The sequence below is a fragment of the Vulpes vulpes genome, chromosome 2, assembly GCF_048418805.1.
Source record: "Vulpes vulpes isolate BD-2025 chromosome 2, VulVul3, whole genome shotgun sequence".
NCBI lineage: Eukaryota > Metazoa > Chordata > Mammalia > Carnivora > Canidae > Vulpes > Vulpes vulpes.
This window is the reverse complement of record NC_132781.1, coordinates 7,632,381-7,652,865: the sequence shown is the minus strand read 5'-3', so window position 1 is coordinate 7,652,865 and position 20,485 is coordinate 7,632,381. Positions and strand designations below refer to the sequence as shown.

General features: G+C 45.0%; 2 protein-coding genes across 4 annotated transcripts in view; one reads left to right on the top strand and one right to left on the bottom strand.

Annotated features, from left to right (window-relative positions):
* Positions 1–3,832, top strand: part of COG1 (component of oligomeric golgi complex 1) — a 13,032-nt gene extending 9,200 nt beyond the window's left edge. The window contains exons 9-15 of one of the 3 annotated variants that reach the window (XM_072746720.1): positions 214–375; positions 1,174–1,301; positions 1,770–1,878; positions 2,307–2,416; positions 2,499–2,577; positions 3,043–3,077; positions 3,644–3,832. In XM_072746720.1, the coding sequence (XP_072602821.1) occupies positions 214–375; positions 1,174–1,301; positions 1,770–1,878; positions 2,307–2,416; positions 2,499–2,577; positions 3,043–3,057 (603 nt within the window). In that variant the 3' untranslated portion in view covers positions 3,058–3,077; positions 3,644–3,832. Of the gene's footprint in view, positions 1–213; positions 376–1,173; positions 1,302–1,769; positions 1,879–2,306; positions 2,417–2,498; positions 2,578–3,042 lie in introns of all 3 variants that reach the window. The other 2 variants (XM_072746718.1, XM_072746719.1) reach the window with 2 other exon arrangements.
* On the bottom strand, positions 2,687–20,485 carry VCF1 (VCP nuclear cofactor family member 1). The gene is made up of 3 exons (XM_072746728.1): positions 20,115–20,485; positions 15,440–15,539; positions 2,687–5,099 (listed from the first exon to the last, which is right to left on the bottom strand). The coding sequence occupies exons 1-3, from the start codon at positions 20,333–20,335 to the stop codon at positions 4,860–4,862; spliced, it is 561 nt and encodes a 186-aa protein (XP_072602829.1). The 5' UTR covers positions 20,336–20,485; the 3' UTR covers positions 2,687–4,859.

Genomic DNA, 20,485 nt, shown 5'->3' with positions numbered 1-20,485 from the left:
AAAGCATAGAGCACAGTGTCACCTGCCAGGTCACCCCCAGCCACTGAACCAGTGATGGCAGTGGTCACTTCTGTTAACTGGACTGCTGTGGGGGCCTGCCTGGGGAGGTCCAGGTCCTGGTGCATGAGCCTAGTAAGGAGAAGTGGACCCACTTTTACAACGTCTCATTCAACTGGCACAAGTTGGTGACTCAACCTTCCTTTGTTCTTTTAGCCATCCTGGTACGTCCAGTCCTTCCTGTTTAGCCTTTGCCAGGAAATTAATCGGGTTGGAGGTCACGCTTTGCCAAAAGTGACACTGCAAGAAATGCTGAAAAGCTGTATGGTCCAAGTGGTGGCTGCCTATGAGAAACTTGCAGAAGAAAAACATGTGAAGGTAGGTGTTTGAATTTTTTCCCCACTAAAAACAGAAAAACCTGAGTTTTTTTCCCTTGGGTTTGGGCAGTTCCCATAGAGGATTCCAAGTGTCTATACTCAGTGCAGGCTAATCGGTAGGCTTCCCGCCCTGCGAGGTCATCCTGCCCCTTCTCAAGGATCGAGTAGGTCTGCACTAAAAGGCAGTTGCACGGGAAGGGGAGAAGGCCTGGTGTCCCACCCCAGCACTACCACGAGCATGCTGTGGCTTTGGGCATAACGTGAAGCTGTCTCAGTTTCTCCAGGGTCAAGTGTGGTCACTTGGAGAACTGCTTGGGCGGGGTGGGGGGTGGACCATGCCCAGTGCAGTGTGTGGCACACAGGCACTTACCTAAGGGAGCTCCTGCCTCCCAGCCCTCCACTCCCCTCACCCCTTTCCCAAAGTGTTCTGCCCTTGGATGTTCCCGTTTCATTAGTGACATCTTTAAGATGGGAACCAACTCTGGATTTGGGAAAGAATTAGAGGAAGTCTCCTCTCCTGAGCTGCTCAGAATGCCTCTCCTTCACTTGAGCTTTTTTCTTCTAAAAAGGGCAGTCTAGCACCCGAGGCCTCTATTGTAAGGTTTTTAAGTTTGGTTTAAGACAAAGTTTTGAGTATAACCCGATCTTTTTGTCATTGTGACATCAAACCGCCCTTCATGAGTATACAAAGCTGCTGCTTCTGAAGCAACAAGCTGTAACTCAGAGCATAAAGTTGTTGATTTTGTTCCTGTTACAAATCACCTCCCTTCAAGGGTGTGGATGGGAAATTCATTTACAGAAAGAAGGTGCCTTCCCGATGACCCAGAATCGGGCCCTGCAACTGCTTTATGATCTGCGTTATCTCAACATTGTTCTGACAGCCAGGACTGAGGAGGTGAAAAGTGGCCGCAGCAAACAGGACTCCAGGTATGCTCAACCCACCTAGGCTCTGCCCCGTGCTGCCTCCCCCAAGCACACACAGCCCCTCTTCCAGAAAGCCACAAAACAGCCTCTCCTTGTGTGTTAGCGGTTAGCTTTAACCAGGAAGTGCTCATATTACCAGCTCGATCAATAGTGGCCACCTGCTGGATAAATGCCGTGGTGGAGTGTGGTAGGTGGAATCTCAATCCTCTCTCTTGTGAGTCAGCCTACCAACTCCTGGGTATAATTTGAGCCTCTGGCACTGTCCCTAACAACATGAGGAAGGAATGGACTTCACTCCGACATCTTAGCAGGCTAAAGCTCTTGATTACTTAAGCACGATGGGCAGTGACAAGTGGTACCAAGCCAGGAATTAAGAATAAATCCAAATACGGAGTTTCTTTAGCACTGAAATGCCGTAAGGTTGGTTTTTGACCTAAAAAGCGTGGAGACTAATCATAATCCTCTTTTCAGAATTGAGAAAGTGGCTGACTATCTGGAAGCACTCATTGACCCGTTTGACCTGGATGTTTTCACACCACACCTCAACAGCAACCTTAATCGCCTAGTGCAACGAACTTCTGTAAGTCACGTGAGAAACATGCTCAGTTTGTGTGCAGAGCTATAGGCTCCAGCACTTGGTAATCCTGGGGGCAGTGTCAGGAGCAGGGGGGACATAAATAGCTCACCATAGTAGTAAGGGCTGAAAGAGGATTAGATAAAGTCTCACTGCAGAGGCAACCGTGATCTCACCCCTCTACAGTTGTAGATAAGGATTACTAAGGTTTTATCAAGGCCTCGGGAATAAAATAAAAGTGATGTGACTCAGATTCTGACCTGGGGGCAATGACAAAGGAAATTTTGAAGCATGAACACACTGCAAGCAACATTCCCCAAAAGGATGGTGAGAAATAAAGTAGAGCTTGATTACTAGCAAGAGAAGTGATTTTCTCTTTTCGCTAGACAGGGACAAACCTAGCCTGTTACTGTCCCCCATTTCCTGTCTGTCAGGTTCTATTTGGATTGGTCACTGGGACAGAGAATCATTTCACTCCCAGGAGCTGCACATTCAACTCCCAAGAACCCCATAATATACTGCCCCTGGCATCGAGTCAGATCAGGTAATGATACCAAAATGCTTTTGCTGAGGCCTATCTGATACTTCCTGTTCATGCCCCTGAAATTCTGCATCTTGTCTTGGAGGTTTGGACTTCTTCCACTGAGCATGACAAGTACCCGAAAGGCCAAATCAACCAGCAGAAGTATGGAAACAAAAGCCCAGGTTAGTGCAGAGAGCCGGGGGTTCACCCCCATCGATCCTATCCCCGTCTCCCGCCAAACCACCTGATTCACTCCCCTTCAAATAATCGATAAAGAACTGAATGACAAAATGCACTAATGCTGCTTTTAATGGCGGCGCAATATAGAAGTACAAGGTTTCACTAGCTTGAGCTGCGAGAAGTTTTAAAAGATGCCCATTTACGTTATTAATAGCCTCATAATAGAAACGTCATCTCAGGCTGCCAACGCTGTAGAAAACAAAGCAGGACAGGATGGAGATGATTTGTTTGTAGGGTGAAAGAAGTTAACCGCTAACCCAGTAGTACTACGACTGTACTTATTTGGAAAGAACTTTTGTTCTGGTGGTGGTTTCATCTTCCATTTCTTGCAGTTGGGGTGGGAAATAAAAGGGAATTTGCTTCTCAAGTTTGACATTTTCTTCTTAATACACATTTTGTTTCAGTAGACTGCCATCCATTAAGCCCGCAGGAGTCCTCCTGGGTATTTCTGAATTGTGTTGTGTACACGTGTGTTTGAGCCCAAACAGCTTGTCTTCTTCTGGCATTTAGTTCTGTTGCTTTCTTGCTGGACAAAAATATTAGCAACGTGTCCTTTCCACCTTCCGTGCCATCAAACCCAGTAAGACCAAAATTCTCCTTAAACATCTGGCTGTTAACACTTGGGAGGCGGTAGTGAAAAGCCCAAGCCCTCCCCTCTGAAAGCTGGGACCTGAGCTGGCACTTGCCCCAGAACTCTCGATCTCCTACAAGTAACCAACCTGTAAGTTCTGTCTATAGTAAAGGCTCAGACCACGGAAAGGAGGTCCCTGTGTTTACCCTTTTCCTACGATAGTCCTTATCTTCAGATGTTAGTTCTATCACATCAGATCTCATTTTGTCCCCTAGATCCTTTGCTGGTCTCCACAGAGCAAAGTCCCCTGACTAGAGCTATCCGTGCTTCTCAGATCTGCTTGTGTGTGCTGTGTGGACTCCAAGTGGAGTGGAGGGTGTGAGCAGGCAGGAGGATTTGGGTAGACTCTAAGGCACTTTCCTCTACATGCATGGCAGGTTGTCCCCCCGGCACTCTCCCGAGCAGGTGACCCAACGCATCCTGGCTCCTTGTTCAGACAGCTGGTCAGTGAGGAAGAAGACGCATCTACGCCTTCATTATTCAAGCTAGGTTGGCTCTCTAGTATGACTAAATAACATGGGAACGTATCCGTCTCTCTCTAAATAAATACTACGTCATTTCTTCTACCGGTGTCTCTGCTTGTTTGTTTCTAACCCACACCAGTCTTTCCAGTTGCAGCAGTGGAAACATGGCTCCCCCCACCCCCCCCCACCCATTACTGTCAGGGACTACTTTAAGTATACAGTGAATCCTTGTCCAACAGTTTCACAATACTTGTGATGTGAGACAGCAGTTCAGATAGCTCACAGTCAGCATTCCTCAGCGCCTTAATTCTTGAACCCCAAGGTGGGTTCCCAGCGAGATTTCGGAAGCTGCTGGTAAAACAAGTCTGTGAGTGAGACAAAAGGTCATTACGTACTTGACTGTCAGAACTGTGCCGTGTTTCCTAAGTCTGAGATGGAGGCTTTGGAGGAATAACGGTAGCGGAAGTGAGCTGGGTATACAAGTCTGAAAGACATTCTCTCTGGAGATACAAATATATAACAAAGAGAGAAGACGGTTATTAGCAAGGCTGCTTCACTGACACAGTCTAACTTGGATCTGATTGTTCTCCTGTTACGGAGGAGAGAGTACTTTCAACAGGACATCTACATACTAAGAGGTAGTATGGCAATTAAGTTCAGTGCAAGACTGAATCAAGCTTTCTATATTTTGGAAAACAACTTAGGTTTTTTTCATGGAAACTAGATACTCTTCACTAGTTTATTGAATTTAAAAAATTGAAGATCCCGCATTTTTAAAAGGCCTTTTTATACATAAAGTAGAATTTCTAATTGACAGATTTGGAAATCAATCTGAACTGGACAAACTATGGATTCAACACGCAGATGAGATTTCCTCATACCATTACCTTGACATGGATTCGATACCCACCCTCAAAAGAATCCTATAAAAAATTGCTTCAAAGCCCCTTTGAAATTGCAATAGTGCAGCAAAACCACAAGTAAACAACTGCCTGTTAACCTGTTATTTCAAATATAGACTGAAAAGCCAACAGGCATATTTTTGTGCAATTTTTTAAAACATCATAAGTTGAAATATCAAATCTGCACAGCGCTGTCCCTTCACAGAAGGCAAGAAACTGCCGGCACATCATGTTGGAGGCCGTCCTCGGTGCTGTAGGCTATGAAAGTGGGCCTCCTTCAGGGTCTGGTTGATGTGGAAGTAAGGGCCTTGGCACAGTGCGGACTGCTCGGGAACAGGCTGAGGGGTGTGAGGGCCGGACCCAGCAGCCATGTGGTTCAAGCTGCTCTCCGGCCCGCCTGCCCTGTCCGGGCTGTTGATGCTGCTGCTGCTGCTGCTGCTGCTCCCACCACTATCACTGCTTGAAGACTGGAAGGAAAAACAAAACAGGACCACCGTTAGGCTGCTGGGTTTCTTAAGAACGTCGCTGTGGTCTCATTCATAATACCCCATGTAAGAGCATTCTTCCTATTTGGATTGAGGAGTACCAGCATCAAAACATACAGTGGAGCTTTCACCTAAGGTATTTCGTTCTGTCCTGACTGCCAAGTGAGGTTGCATGGGATTATGATCCCCATCACATCCCCAGGAAGCGGCAGGGTCCATATCAAGTGCAGGCCTGACCCCAAAGCCCCTCAACTACATCTTCATTCCTTTCCACATCTTCTCTACCTGCTTTCATCATTCATCCCAATAATCTCCAACTAATCAAGGAGGAAGTTCTCAGCCTCCAAGGGAAAGTATTCATCCCTGGTATAGGGCATAAGTGTCATTAACACATAAAACAGGGGCAGCCCAGGTGGCTCAGTGGTTTAGCGCTGCCTTCAACCCAGGGCCTCATCCTGGAGACCGGGGATCGAGTCCCACATCGGGCTTCCTGCATGGAGCCTGCTTCTCTGCCTGTGTCCCTGAGTCTCTGCCTCTCTCTCTCTCTCTGTGCGTGTCTCATAAATAAAATCTTTAAAAAAAAAAAACAGATAAAACAGCTTCTTGGGCAAAAGTTTTAAAAAGTCTGACAATTTCGTTATCTCATGGACACAAAATGGTATTCTCTGAATGCAGAACACTTATCTTGAAAGACTACAACATACTTCTTATAAAGTTACACTAGCAATTTTACAGTTTGATAAATGTGTGTGCCTAATTTTTTTAATGTAACAAATATGATTTGGTGTCTTAGTTGTCTTAAGAAGCTACGCAGAAATCCCTAAGAACTAGGGTTCCCAAAAGGGAAGGCAATGGTAAGAATCTTATTTAAGAATTTTGGTATTTTACCATTTAAGTATTGTATTTCAAATACATGATTAGCAGTACCCTTCCTCCATTCACAACTCAATCCAATACCGTACAAAGAATCAATCCATGAGAAAAGTTAAAGTTCTAGTAATTGATGATCTGGCGTACACTTTTCTTAACTTAGCCCTTGGATCTATCTAATTCACACACCCTTCCTTACACAAAGACATTGGTTTTGGAAAGTCTGCATACAACGACGTAAAATTACATGTAAGAAAAAAAGACTGGAAAAGAACTAGCCATAGTAGTCGTGTTAAAATGGAGGGATTACAGTTGCTTCTTTTTTTTTTTTCCTACCCTACACTAGAACATTCTTGCAATGTGGTTATTCTGTATTTTTGCTATAAAAATAAATATATAGGGACACCTGGGTAGCTCAGCGGTTAAGTGTCTGCTTTTGGCTCAGGGTGTGATCCTGGAGTCCCAGGATCGAGTCCCACATCAGGTTCCCTGCGTGGAGCCTGCTTCTCCCTCTGCCTGTGTCTCTGCCTCCCTCCTTCCCTCCCTCCCTCCCTCTCTCTCTGTCTCTCATGAATAAATAAAATCTTTAAAAAATAAAAATAAATGTATTAATGTTTCCAGATAGATCATTTAAAAGTGATTTTTAAAATACTAGCTTATCCATTTTTGATCAAAAGTTGTACCTAATGATATGTACAGAAACATAACAAACAGCCAAGAAAGCAATGTCCATGAAGGATATCCATTCTTAATAAGACTTAAAGGAAGGATCATCATGGTCCATATGTCATCTGGAGCTACTTAACAGGTCACATATCCCATTGCCCACAGACGGTAAGAGACAATCTGTCTTTCTGCAAAAAAAACCCCCACAAACATGAAAAGCATTATAACGGGCTGAATGGAGTCAGATGGCAGAGTTAGCTGCAGCAGCAAAGACTGGGGCACCTGGATGGCTCAGTCAGTTAAGCGGCTGCCTTTGGCTCAGGTCCTGATCCCAGAGTCCTGGGATCTAGCCTGCTCAATGGGGAGTCTGCTTCTCCCTTTTCCTCTCCCACTCCCCTCCCCCAGGCTCATTCTCTCTCAGGTAAATAAATAATCTTAAAAAAAAAAAAAAAAAGTACTTAAAGACTTAAGTCAAATATAACTCAAAACCAAAAACTTCTCCACAAAAGCCTCTTGTAACCTAGAAGGTAACAGCCCAGATGTGCAGCTCTCCTGCACCCAGTAATGTGAATAGTTAATGAGTCAGCTACTACACTAGGTAAGAAACCCACCGCGCAGAACACTTTGTTTCCTCTTAGTCTGTTTTCTGTACTGTTTTTCGTTACAGGTACTGTCTGAAAATTAAGGCAAGAACTAGAATCAGTTTCTAGGAAGTCAAGTTTCCATCTCAAATTTTATTTCACACTATAATAGCAAAGGTGACACTATTCTGAGAAAAGGTTAAAGTTCTTCAAAATAAACAGGTTTGAAGAGATTTCTGTACAATACCGTGAAAAGACATCTGTGATTTCTAGTTCATTTTAAAAACCTCATGTAAAGACGTGGTTTATACCAACTTTATAAAGACAGGTCCACGAATGTTTAATGTGGCTTTGTTTTTAACAGCAAAATAAGTGTGAGCCACCTACATATCTAACAATAGGGAAACGAGTTCTATCGTAACGTGTATATAAACTAGACTCTGTGAATTATAATTGTTAACAATGAAATTCTACTCAGCTACTAACAATAATGATAATGCATATATACACACCGAGAAAGAAGTCTTCAACATTTTTTTACAGGTTACAAAACTACATGTACAGTATGCCAGCTGCTTTTTTTAAATGTTTTTCTTTAGTGTAGACAGACATATATGTACGCCAAAAACAGTCTAGAAGGATATATGTGCCAGAATATTTAGAATTTGGACCTTCCATTAGCTTCCACAAAAAAAAGATTTCTGTGGAAAGAAAACTGCTTCACAATTAAGAGAATAAAGAACATTGCTACCAAACAGTGAGAGATCTTCAGGTACTTCTGACCTCAAGACCGAGACTTAAAAACCATATTGATACTGTCAGTGGGATCTGCAGAAAACTATTTGCCTCCTGTAACAGCCTCTGAAACTCCTTCACAGTTACATTTACTTGCATTGAGCAGACCAATGCTACCTATAAACTAATAAAAAGAGTCTATCTAGAATCCAGGAATCAGGGTAAACACGCCTCATCTCTTCTTTTCACATTTACAAAATGTTATTACCTACGTACTGCTGTCCTCAAAGGTAAAAGCAAAACACCTTTCAAAGATGTTTTGGTTTCTATCTTCTGCCACCTGCAACAAAGTCTTCTCACCACCAGGGAGGCTTTCAGGAGTATCTCACCCTCTAGGGATGAACCAGGGGTTTTGAAACTGAAGGGGAAACCCATCAGCAGCCAGCATTAAAAAAAAAAAAAAAAACAACAGCAGAACACTGAAAAGGGTAACTGTACTGAGAACCTTGTTTTATTGCTCATGAATACATTTGGTATGTGCTGGGTCACAAAACATTTCTATGGGACAGGGTCAAAAAAAATGGGGAAGTTACTGTACTAGATATGAACACTGTCACCCAGGTCTACTTTATAGGACAAAGGAAAACCATTATTTCCTCCCAACCCTAAGACTAAGAAATAAGTCTCTGTCAACGTTTTAAGATCTGCACAGAAGACAATCGTTTTATGAGTAAAACCAAAAAACCTGAGATAAAAAAAGAAATCGTATTTTCCCCACTCCGTGGAGCCAAACTGCTTGGGAGAGGGCGCTCCTTTACAGTACAGTTTCAAAATTACAACTGCTAAACTAAGACAAGTTTTACCTTGTTACTAATATCGTTCTTAAGAATTCCTTTATCAGACTTTGGGACTAAGAAAGAGTCCTCAAACCCCATCCCCTGCACCTCAGGAGACCACTCAGCACACACTGTCCCAGTGGGCAGTTGCAGAGCTCTACCTCTTTCCTCTGAATTTTCAGTTTAGGCTTCGTGCTGACATCCGAACCAGGTACTTGCAGGACAGATTTATATTACAAACCAAAAGAGATAAGGTCACGCTCCATGAAATAAAAACCCCTCGCACATCCATGTGTACAAGCACAATAAAGTTACATTTATGCCGATTCCGACCAACAGGATCCCTCTAGACAAGCCAAGGCAAGGCAAATCACAACCCAGGGGAGAAGTGCGTGCAAAACGAGGACACCTGGTTAGCTTAAGCGCTTATGAAGTCTCCAAGCGCAGATGTCAGGGCAGGACCGAGAACCACCACAGGTCAGTCTATTCAGGAATCACCTGTGGGCTTTTTTTTTTAAAAAGTGCACATGCCAGTGCCCCAGATGGCTCTGGAAAACCTGGCCCGAGTACGCAGATTATTCTGTCCACACAAATGCTCATGTGCCTGCTGTGTACAAGATGGCATCTTGACTAGGATGAATTCAACGAGAATGTGCTGGGGGCTTGGCCAAGAATATGGTGGCGATACAGCCACGGATCACGATCATGCCATCACTGCTACTCTGGTGACAGGAAGCTAGCACCAGGAGCTCAAAGAACTAGGAGAGCCTCCCTTAAGATGAAATGTGCTTGAACTGGGCCTAGAAGATTGAGGAAGAGTTTCAGCAAGCGGGATGTGACAAACTGGGAGCACAAGGAGAGCAAAACCAGGAGGAAGGAGTGTTTGGGGAGGTAAAGCTAAGGGCGGGCCGTGGCGGGCCACTCCAGCAGTCGGTCAGATGAACTATCCATGAGCGGGTATGGCTCGATGACCAAGTGCCCTGAAGTCTGCACAGAAGACCTGCTCAGATCTCCACGCAGGAAGAGGGTTCTGCGCCTCGAGCAGGAGAGCAGGCCCGCGGGAGGCCTGCGGCAGGCAATGTCGATCAAAGGGGTGCATCACAGGCCAAGGGGAGACAACCGAGCTGGCAAAGTACTAGGTGCTCAGTACGCGTCTGCTGAATGCAAAGAGCACCGGTGAGCCTTGAGGAACGGTTCAGGGGTGTTGGGAAGGAAACTGGGGTCCAGAGGGAAGGAGCGGAGGAGGGAAGACAGATGGAACAGCGCCATCCAGCCACTGGGGAAGAGGAAGAAAGCCGGAGCACGGGCAGGGTGGAGAGAGAAGGGAGGCATACTGGGGGGGCGCTGAGGGGCCTCGCCAGGAAATAGAGCCGACACAGAAGGCAGAGGGGCACCTCCCGCAGCAGAAGGAAGAGCGTGTGTTATATAAATCCTGACCCTGAGGCAAGGCATGCTAGGGAGCTCAGGTTCTCCGTCCCCACAGGACCGAAATTCTAGAGCAGAGGTCAAGAACTCTCGGCCCCTCAGCTCGGCCTCCCCTCCACCCAGCTCCATCTTCCCAGGGGGCGAAGTCAGTTTAAGAGACAGCCCGGGATGTGATGCCCATGGTAGAAACAAAACAACTCTAAAGACCACTCATGCTAATGATCTTTAGAAGGCCCTCCAGGCAGGAATATTAATTACGGAGTCCCTCTGCTTCATAAAAGGAGAACCAGAATATGTGTCTATTTATTACCTAGGGCTGCACACTTTCTCTTCTTAATTGGAAAAGCAGACTGGCAGCGTATTTGATTTTCTTTAAAATCCCAGCTTCTCATCGCCTCCATCTCCCCCATTCACTGGTGCTTTTCCATTTACATGAGCCTCAAGAGACCAAACAACTCTGGCTCATCGCACACACGCCCTTCCTGGGGTCATGATGAAGTGCCTTCTAAGTCCACTGTAGAGTTTGGAGTACGTGCAAGAGATGATCCCTGCCAAGTCTGTCAGAGCATCTAACGGAAAGTTCTGTGCTTCCAAAGTGCCCAATGATTTAAGAAAGCTCCAAGTCTGCTATTATCAGCGAGGCGGTAAGATTCCAAATGAATTCCGTGGGCTAATTAAAACCACTTTCTAACTGTGCAAGGAAAGACAGTGCAGGTGGTTGCTCTTCTGCATCCCTGAGTAAAGAGCCTATCCTTTCGGTGTCTCAGTTTCCCTTACAAGATGAAGTAGGACCACACAATGTTAAGTTCCTTCCTACCTAGACTGCTCTACTATCCCTTCATTTTATTTAAATTTCAACAGGCCAAAAATAGTCCTAACCTGTAGAAAAACACGTGTGTACATATACTCGTTACTTAACAAACTTAACATTCAGTGTCAGTAAGAAACTGCCTGGTGCAGCTTTTTATGCTGTGGGCTGAAGCAATGTATTACTCACACTTCAGGGACTTACGCCCGAGCAAAGTTTCTTAAAACGTATGCTAAAAATCAGACTAATTTTGGAAAGGCCCGTTCCTCTACTTTGAACAGACTGTTTTAGAAGTTAATTTCAGAGTTCATTTGCTACAAGGTTTTTAAACACAACACACACCCTAACAGTTTCACCAAAAACACTTCTGTCCCTTGGGATGTACCTCCTACCCTCCCAACAGACTGAAGATGAGAAAGGGCAAAAACTAAGAGCCTTAAGATACTTTTAGAAAAATTATATTAACCATTCCCATTGTCATCTAAATCCACACTATTAAAAAAAACCACCTAATATTCAGCTAATTCTTATCAGTTAAGACAAATGGGTCTAGAGAACCCTGATTGTAATGACACATGGGTCCCCCTGGTTGTTATTTTTCAGTCAGGTCTCTGCACTCACACTAAGAATACCCCCTTAAGATTTTGGGGTTAAACATGAAAACTTTCCCCTTCCAGTAGAGACCCAAAAGAGGAGGGGGGGAATAAAGGGCAGAGGCTGCTAAGGTCAAGCCACTTGTTTGTTCTCTGTGTTTTCTCTTTCCTTGTTACTTTGTAGTGATCTGAAAAATTTTAATGGTCTTGGTAGGTTAAGTATCTTTCAAAAACAACCCTCCAAACTGAGGCCTCTGCATTTAAAAAATGTTCTGCTTTTATTTACCCAGGTAGCAGCACCTTTTTTAAGGCATTCACCTATGTAACCAAAGCCACATTTCCGTGGAAACATCTAAGGTAATTTGTAGATTAAAATATTAAAGCTGAGGGACGCCTGGGTGGCTCTGCCTTTGGCTCAGGGTGTGATCCCAGAGACCCAGATCAAGTCCCACATCGGGCTCCCTGCATGGAGCCTGCTTCTCCCTCTGCCTATGTCTCTGCTTCTCTGTGTCTCATGAACCAATAAAATTAAAAATAAAAATATTAAAGCTTAAAGCAAAGAGCATTCCTCTACTACAAATTGAGATAAAATTCAAACCAATAAGGCCACCCCTAGAGAACAAATTAAAGTTAAATCCAGCTAGTTTTTACCCGTCCAAATAACTGTCCAAGATCAGGAATGTGCCTTTGTGCAAGACCCAATAGGAAGACACAGATTGATAAATGATTTCACTTTTTGCTCAATGAAGAGAAAAATGAGCCTGACTTACCTGTTAACTACCACGATTCATCTAGCCTGGTGTTACAAAAAAGTTTGTTCCCATACCAGTAAATTATATCTCAACTTTAAAATAGTATCCTAAGGCTCACAAATCATTAAATCTAAGTCATTGGAGTTAAAATTTAAGGCCTTTGTTTCAAACACCAATTAAAGTTTTGAAAATAACCTTAGACCCCAATTTCTTCCCTTTTTCTAGCTGGAGATCTAAAATTGCTTTCAAGCTAATACTGTATCATAGCATTTATTTGGAAAAAATATTTTCCAGCTACAGGAGCAAGAAAATTCTTTTTCTCTGCTCCTATGATTTGAGAGAAGTCTAGGACCTGGCTGCCTCTGGATATATTTAGCAAAATCTCTCAGAACTTCCGGCCTGTATTCTGGGAGACGGCACATACCATGGTCAAGAGCAGAGAGCTCACCAGCCAAGCTCTGGGCTCACCAACCCTGCCTCTAATTAGTTGTGCATCTTTAGGCAAACCACTTTACTTTTCTATGCTCCAGTTTTCCCACCTGAAAAGGAGAGATAGTACCACCTACAAAAATAACAGGAAGAAAATGCACAAGTAGATTAAAAGTTTCTCTTTATATAACTCATCTGCCAAGTCAGTTCATATTCTTCACCTTCGTGGTATCTAGGAAGAGATATTTACTATTTCCATTTTATAGATAATTGTGATTTACTTGTGGCATACATAATTCAAACACCTTACACACTTAATTTCCTGGTATGTGGCAGTATTATTACAGTTAGGAGAAAAATATAACTTTTGGAAATTATAAAAAAAAAAAAAAAAAAAGGCAACCTTAATTATCTCAGATTTAAAGCAAACTTCTCCCGAACAAAAGTTCTTCAAGGCACATGCAAAAGAATTCTAAAATGACTTAAGTATTTCAGGAAAGACACAAGAAACAGTTTCTCTTCACTGAGTTAGGCTTTAGGAAACTCACCTCATTGGCCCTAATTTAGAATTAAAAAATAACATTTTCATTAACATTCGATTACATAAATTAACATTCGATTACATAAATTACATGACTGCCATGAGTCATTTTATTATTTTCCTTTTCATACCCAATTGTCAAAAAGCAGTCAACTGCCCCCTAAACTTAATAGTTTTGTGCTATAAACATGACAACCTATTCCAGTGGTGAGGATTCAATTACTAAGGGCTTAACTTCCCATTTTAAAAGTTTTTCCTCTGCTTTTTGCTTCCCTAGCCCGCCCTCGGTTGACCTGGCCTCATTACTTGTTAACTCCACCCCTGGAGAAGCAGAGCACAAGAGGCCACACATTCAGAGCGCTGGTAACCAGTCAGTCAGCAGGGCTGAATGGGATGGTCATAACCATCCAGGCGGGGTCTACCAGTAAATTCAGATTACCAAGACAAATAAAAAGTGCCTGCACTGCCTGTTAAGTATAACAAAGGCAAGCTAGTCCATCTTTCAGACTAATGATTACAGAGTGGTTTAGCCACTCCATTTCTTTGAACAAGTAAGAACAAGACACATGAACCAAGAAGTTAACAATACATTGTTTGCTTCTGTGATACCAATGCACAGGTTTTAGAAAGGGAGTAAAGATCATTTTCTATAAACGGCAATTAAAACAAAACTACTAAGAGTCTTACTGAAAATAAGATATCAGAAGTGTCTAATTTTTTTTAAATGACAATTTATAATCCTGTTCCCAGGCATCACGACATAAACAGAGGGTGAATGATCAATACAAAAAGTTAGACCGGCTGTACCTCTGAACTAATATAAACATCACTTAGCAGGATTTGCAGACACAAGTAAAGAAATACTGATACAGAGAAAATAATCACTGAACGCTCTTCTAATAGACTTATAATCTAAAAGAATAATGGAAACTCAATTACTGTCACAGTTTCATCACTGGATGCTCATGGAAGCCTCTAATCTCTGCTTTTCTTTCATCCTCCAATTGTCACATTAAACAAAAGCTCAATTGCTTTTCTATTAATCATTTTTACAACACAAGAAAAAGGGAAAAAGCCTTGTTTTTCCCTGCGATTGTTAAAAGGGGGATAGGAGTTACAGAAACTCAAGTCTCCACACAGAAGGATCGAATCTGTGCTTGTTCATTAACCGTCCCACATAACAGATTCATGAGTATGACCTATGTGAGAGTTAACGGATTTCTTCCCCCTTGTGGGGGGGGGAGGGTAACTTTGGATTTCCGGTAAAGACTGGATATAGGTCAAATCCTATTACCAAGAATTAATTAAAATACAAATTATTTTGGTTGTGCAAAAACTGTGATATGCTGAGTTTCTGTGATACACAGAGTTCTGCTTTAAATTATATGGCTCAGGGATCTCTGCCAGCGAGGAGCTTCTCAGTCGGGGTGACAAGGTGTTAAGGGTCACAATTTTCCGGTATGTAAATGATCGGAGGTGTCATTTAAATGTTAGCCTCCTTCCTCTGTAGGGCAGTCCCTAGAGCGGGCACAGAAACTCTGCCAAAGCTCTCTTTTCAGGAAGCCAAAATATCAGGAGCTGTTTCCCCCTCTCCCTACTAGCTCCCCTCCACCCTGCAACATGTTAGAACAACATGATAAAAAAGTAGTAACGCTTAAAAAAAATAGGATTTTGTGTATACATAATCTATTCTGAACATTTATGTAGCTTCTCATAAAAGACATATAAATGAAAGCAACAAAATATACTTGTCTTAAGAATAATTAATGGCTCATAAACTATTAGAAAATAGCTGGGTTTCTGAAATTCAACTAGACAGCTCAAAGATGAACTTCCCAAAGTCCATCAAACTTCTAACAAATTCTGGGCTGTGTGTATGTACTAATATGTGCAGAGATATACCGCTTCGCTGGGGAAAAGGTACACAGCTTCCTCAAAGGGGCCATGACTCAAAAAAAAGTTAAAACCACTGCAATCAAGTAAGATCAGTTTCATTTATTCGAAGAATAATTTTAAGTACACAAAGAAACTGGGTTATTTAGCTCAAGTCAATGAAAACAACAGAGACTCTGACCACACTTCCTACCTCTGTATCCCAGGAATCATGAAAGACAGGGTTTCTACTACTCCTTTTGGTCTGCGGGGGAAGATGGTGGTCTTCTTCATTGCCATTCCTTCTCCTTTTCCTGAAATTAAATCACAAGAAGAAGAAAAAATCCAATAATTGATCCTCTGGACACCTGAAATTGTAAATCATAACAACAAATTTGCCCTCTTGCCTGATAAAACACAACTCATCATATGCTATCCCAATAGGTAAAAAGTTGGAAGTACAGCATCGCTGGCCACAAAGACTGAAAATATAAAATAGCAGCAGTAGGGGCGAGCTTAAATTAGTACAACTGACTTCTAAAAAGAAGCTTGGCAACTTTAAATGCCTACTGGGAATAAATAAGTACAGGGTGATGCTAATGACTAAGCTTCCAAATTCCACCTCATTAAGGTTATCTTCCCTCTGCATTTCCTGAAATCACAATTTCAGGTTATTTCATCTGACCGCCTTCCATATGACAGTATGTAAGACAGGAGTGGCTGCCTCTGCCCAGGTACCCCAGCAGTATCATCAGAGGTCCAGGGGTCTCTAATCTGCAGTTTTCTTTCATCCCTGATTTTCCCCCAATTACTACATGCAACAAAAGCTCAATGCCCTCTCACGTATTAGATCACTCTTCCATCATTGGAAAGGCTGCTCTGGGGACACATTAACTCTTGTTACTCTACACCGTCACCATGCACGCACGTATTGTATGTCATTTCACCAGATTGTTACTTTGAGTTTACAGCACACACTGCTCAAAATCTTCAGGTCTAAGGAAAAACCACACATTTACCACAGAACCACACATTTACCACAGATGGACAACAGACACAATCTGTATATACTTGATTCAAGAATGAAGTGCTCCTTGAAGGGGCAGCCCCGGTGGCTCAGTGGTTTAGCGCCGCCTTCAGCCCAGGGTGTGATCCTGGAGGCCTGGGATCGAGTCTCACGTCAGGCTCCCTGCATGGAGCCCGCTTCTCCCTCTGCCTGTGTCTCTGCCTCTCTCTCTCTCTCTGTCTCTCATGAATAAATAAATAAAATCTTAAAAAAAAAAAAAAAGTGCTCCTTGAAGGACTTCTAAGCCCCTAGAAGACTCTAGAAAATAGAAATAAACTAGAGAAGGCATCATTTGAAGGCAAGCTGCCTGCAACTGTGCTGTCCAGTATGGTAGCCACTAGCCACGTGAGCTTATTTATTTACATTTAATTTAATATCCAGTTCCTTAGTCACACTAGCTACATTTTCAGTGTTCAAAGGCCACAGGTAGCTAGTGGCAACTGTACTGGACAGCACAGATACAGGGCATTCCCATCTCTGCAGAAAATGCCACTGGATAGCACTGGCAAGAGGCCAGTTTATACAAAGCAGCATAACCTGTTATAATGAAAACCCTTAAAAGATTCAAATTTCTATAGCAAGAGGAAAAAACAGCTTTGGGGAAAGTGCTGAATTTGAGCACAGTATCATCTATACAACTGTACATTTTCTTTGGGAGCAGTGTGGCATACTACGGCAGGTGCATGATCCTAAGGTTCTGAGTTAAAGTCTTGATACCAGAGAAAATTTAAGTTCTCACCCTGAGCTCAATTCCCTGTATTCTGCAATACTCCTGAAATCTGAATACATCTAACTTTATTAATGAGTATAGATCCAGTTGAGGCTTGGAGTGATAAATTGGGAGTGTGTGGTTCTGATAAAGCATTAACCAAGCTGCAAAAGGGTATACCACTGGCCTCGTTCTAAGACTCGGCTGTTTCTAGGACCATCATTTCTGCTCTGTAACCTTTCTCCCAGGGTTTTAGATCTTAACTGCACGTTACTTTGAAGTATTTGGAGGTTCAAAACTAGGTGAAAAGCAGGTTTGATACTCATTTAAATGGATGTGCTACTACCACAGATTTGAACCAAGGAATTACTACTTTCATCATAATATGACCAGAGAATTGTTTTGGAGATGAGCAGCAGTGACACAGCAAGGTCCAACAGGAGGCCAGTTGACACCCCAGGGAAACTCGCTGAATGCTGGCCTCCAAACTCTTATCAATATGCCAGCAGCTGACTGTGCTCTGGGCTGCTGAGCTACTCTAACCGCTTATGAGCCTGACCCAAAGTTTCCAATGTCCTCATTTATAATCCAGGCTATATCTTCCCAATGACAAGAAAAGGAATGTCAAGAAGGTTCTCAGGCAAAGTGTAAGAACAAAAAGGATGGGCTGGTTTTTCAGATTCCAACTAACTTTCTGGGAAAGTACCATGAAATACCCCTGCCTCATACCCAGCTGCTTTCTCAGGGCACCCAAATTAGCTCTTGTCAGGGGCCCTCTCCTTTGGATAGTACTCGATTAAGAATGAGCCCTCCTGTTCTCTCTCCTTTTCTAGGCTCTTTGCAGATTCCATCCTTGAAATATTCTTTCAACAGTATTGTTAGTAGCTGCCAAGATTATAGCAGGTTCAACCCTACTCACAAAGTCAGATTACAGCCTTCCATATTAACGCAACAGACCAGGTTATAATTTTAGCAGCCACCATATAATTGATTATATTCTCCCCAGGCATCTAGTTACAGATTGTTGTTTAGCATCTGCTACTTCTAAGGATGGCTGATTACATCACTACCCATCATTTCATTTCTTTCCAATCTTCCTGTCATCTCCTAGAAACTAAGCATAGAAAAAATCTTTAAAAGTATCCACATTAGTGTTTTTCAAACTTTAAAAAAAAAAAGCAACAGAGCCCTTTCTTTTTCTGGGGGGGGGGTAATCCCTCAACACGTATATATGTATACATATACGTATATGCATATATACACACATATATAGACGTGTATACACTCTTTTATATACATTACATATATATATGTATATATACACACACACACATATATATGTATATACACTCATATATAAAAGAAACAAAGAACTTCTTTTGGTTAAAGTAGGGGTTTCTTTGACATACATCTTCCCTTCTATGGCCATCCCAGTATATTTTGGAACAGTCTGAAAAATCACCATCTCAGATCAACCCCTTATCTTAAAATCGAGAAAACAGATCTAGAAAACTGAACTGACTTGGAGATATGATGACAGCCGCAGCTGGCAGAGCTGGTCCGTCATATTCCATGAAACACTGGGTGAAAAAGTAGGTGAGAAGCCCCAGTCCAAATCACATGGTTTCTTTTATAGCAATGATGTTACCAGTATAAACACGCTGGGGTTATTTGTGTGCTAGATAAAAGGCATCTGCTACCGGTATAAAAAAGCACATTCAGATTTGCTTATCCAGCCGCGGGTAAAAGAAATCTTTCTGCAGGAAATCTGTAGGCTTTTTCAGATACAGAGACATCACAGGAAACTATCAGAAGGATCAACCAGGTTTGGGAAGGAAAACAACGGCAGGTACATCTGGCTCACTCTGCCAAAGGTTCCTGTTCCTAATTCCAACGCCAGGTCCCTAACTGGGCCTCTCATTTCAAATTTAGGCCGCTCTTTTCTCCAACAAGCGGGCTCCTTCATGCCCCCACTCACTACGTACCCGAGACTCCATCATCCAATAACCCAGTGCATTAGTACGGGCGACCCTAGGTTTTTCCCCTACTGGACCAAATAAAACCTCAGGATGTTCCCCAGGATCCTCATCCCTGAATTAACCATCCTCCGGGGTCGGCGAAGGATCTCCGGGCGAAGACTCTGCCAACTACATTCGGAGCCAATGAATCAACACGGAGCACCAGGAGGAGACCAGCAGAACCTAGCGGAGGCGACCCTCCTGGACTCGCTCGGGCTTTACGGAGACGAGCGGGCAACCTGGGAAGACGGGCGCGGACCAGGGGGACTCGGGTTCCTCCTCAGAACAAGGGCGGTGTTGGGACGTGGGATCCCACGACGACGAGGGGGTTCCTCTAAGCGGAGGTGGAGGTGCTCCTCTTCACCTGGGGCGCCCGCACCTACCTTCTTACAAGGGAGAAGGCAGCGGATGAGCCAGAAACCCGCGCGCGCCGAGCAGAGGCAGCCGCCGTCGGTCCGGGGGAGGCCGGGGTCCAGGCCAGGCTGGGGGCACAGGTGCACGGGGGCACAGGTGCACGGGGGCACGGGGACACCGGGGCAGCAGCGCGGCGCGGCCCTACCTCCCCTCCCGCCCTCGGAGGCAAACGGCTCCGCGTCCCAACAGTTTAGAACCCGCCTGCTGAGCCCAGGCGGGCCGCTCTGGGCACCTGCCCTCCCCATCCCTCCCCGCTGCAGGGTCACAGCCAACCCTCCCGTCTGACCTTGGGGACGCGGCAGCCTCGCGCCCCGGCCCCGCCAGGACGCCCTGTGGGGGCTCCGTCCTCCCATCCCCCCACCTCCTATATTTAGGACGGGGGAGCTTTAGGGCCGCTGCCTCTCCCCCGGGGCCCTTCAGGCCGCGCTCCGAGCAGGGAGGGCCCGGGGGGGGGGGCCGGCGAGTGACCCCTCCGCACCCCGGGGCCCAGGGGCCCAGGTCCCGGCGCATCCCTCCTCCGCCTCCTGCTCCGGCTCCCGCTCCCCGCCCCCTCCCCGGGCCGCACGGCACCCGGAGGCACCGTCGCAGCGCCCAGGCCTGCTCGGAGCCCCCCGCTCCGCGCGCCCCCTCGGCTCAGCCCCCCGCCCAGGCCCGGGGAGGAAGGGGTCCCCCGCGGTCTCACCTGGGGCGGAGGCGCTCGCTCATGGCAGCCGGTGGAGGGGAGCGACGCGGGGCCGCGCCGCGAGCGGAGGGAACCGACGGGGCTGTGCTGCGGCGGCCGCCACGCCCACCCCCTCGGGCCTTGGCTCTGGCCGCGGCGCGGGTGGACGCTGCCGGCGGCGAGTACCCCTCGGTGGGACCCGTACCGCCGCGACTTCCGGCGTCCGCTCCGCGCCCCCCCATGTCGCGGCCGCCGTGGTACCGCCCCCCCGCGCCTGCGCACTGGCGCGAGCCCGGCCGCGCCGACCGGTAGCCCCGCCCCCAGGAAGAGGCGGGCCCCGAGCGGGGCGGGGCGACCCGGAGCTCCTGCGGGGCGGGGGCGGGGCGGGCCTC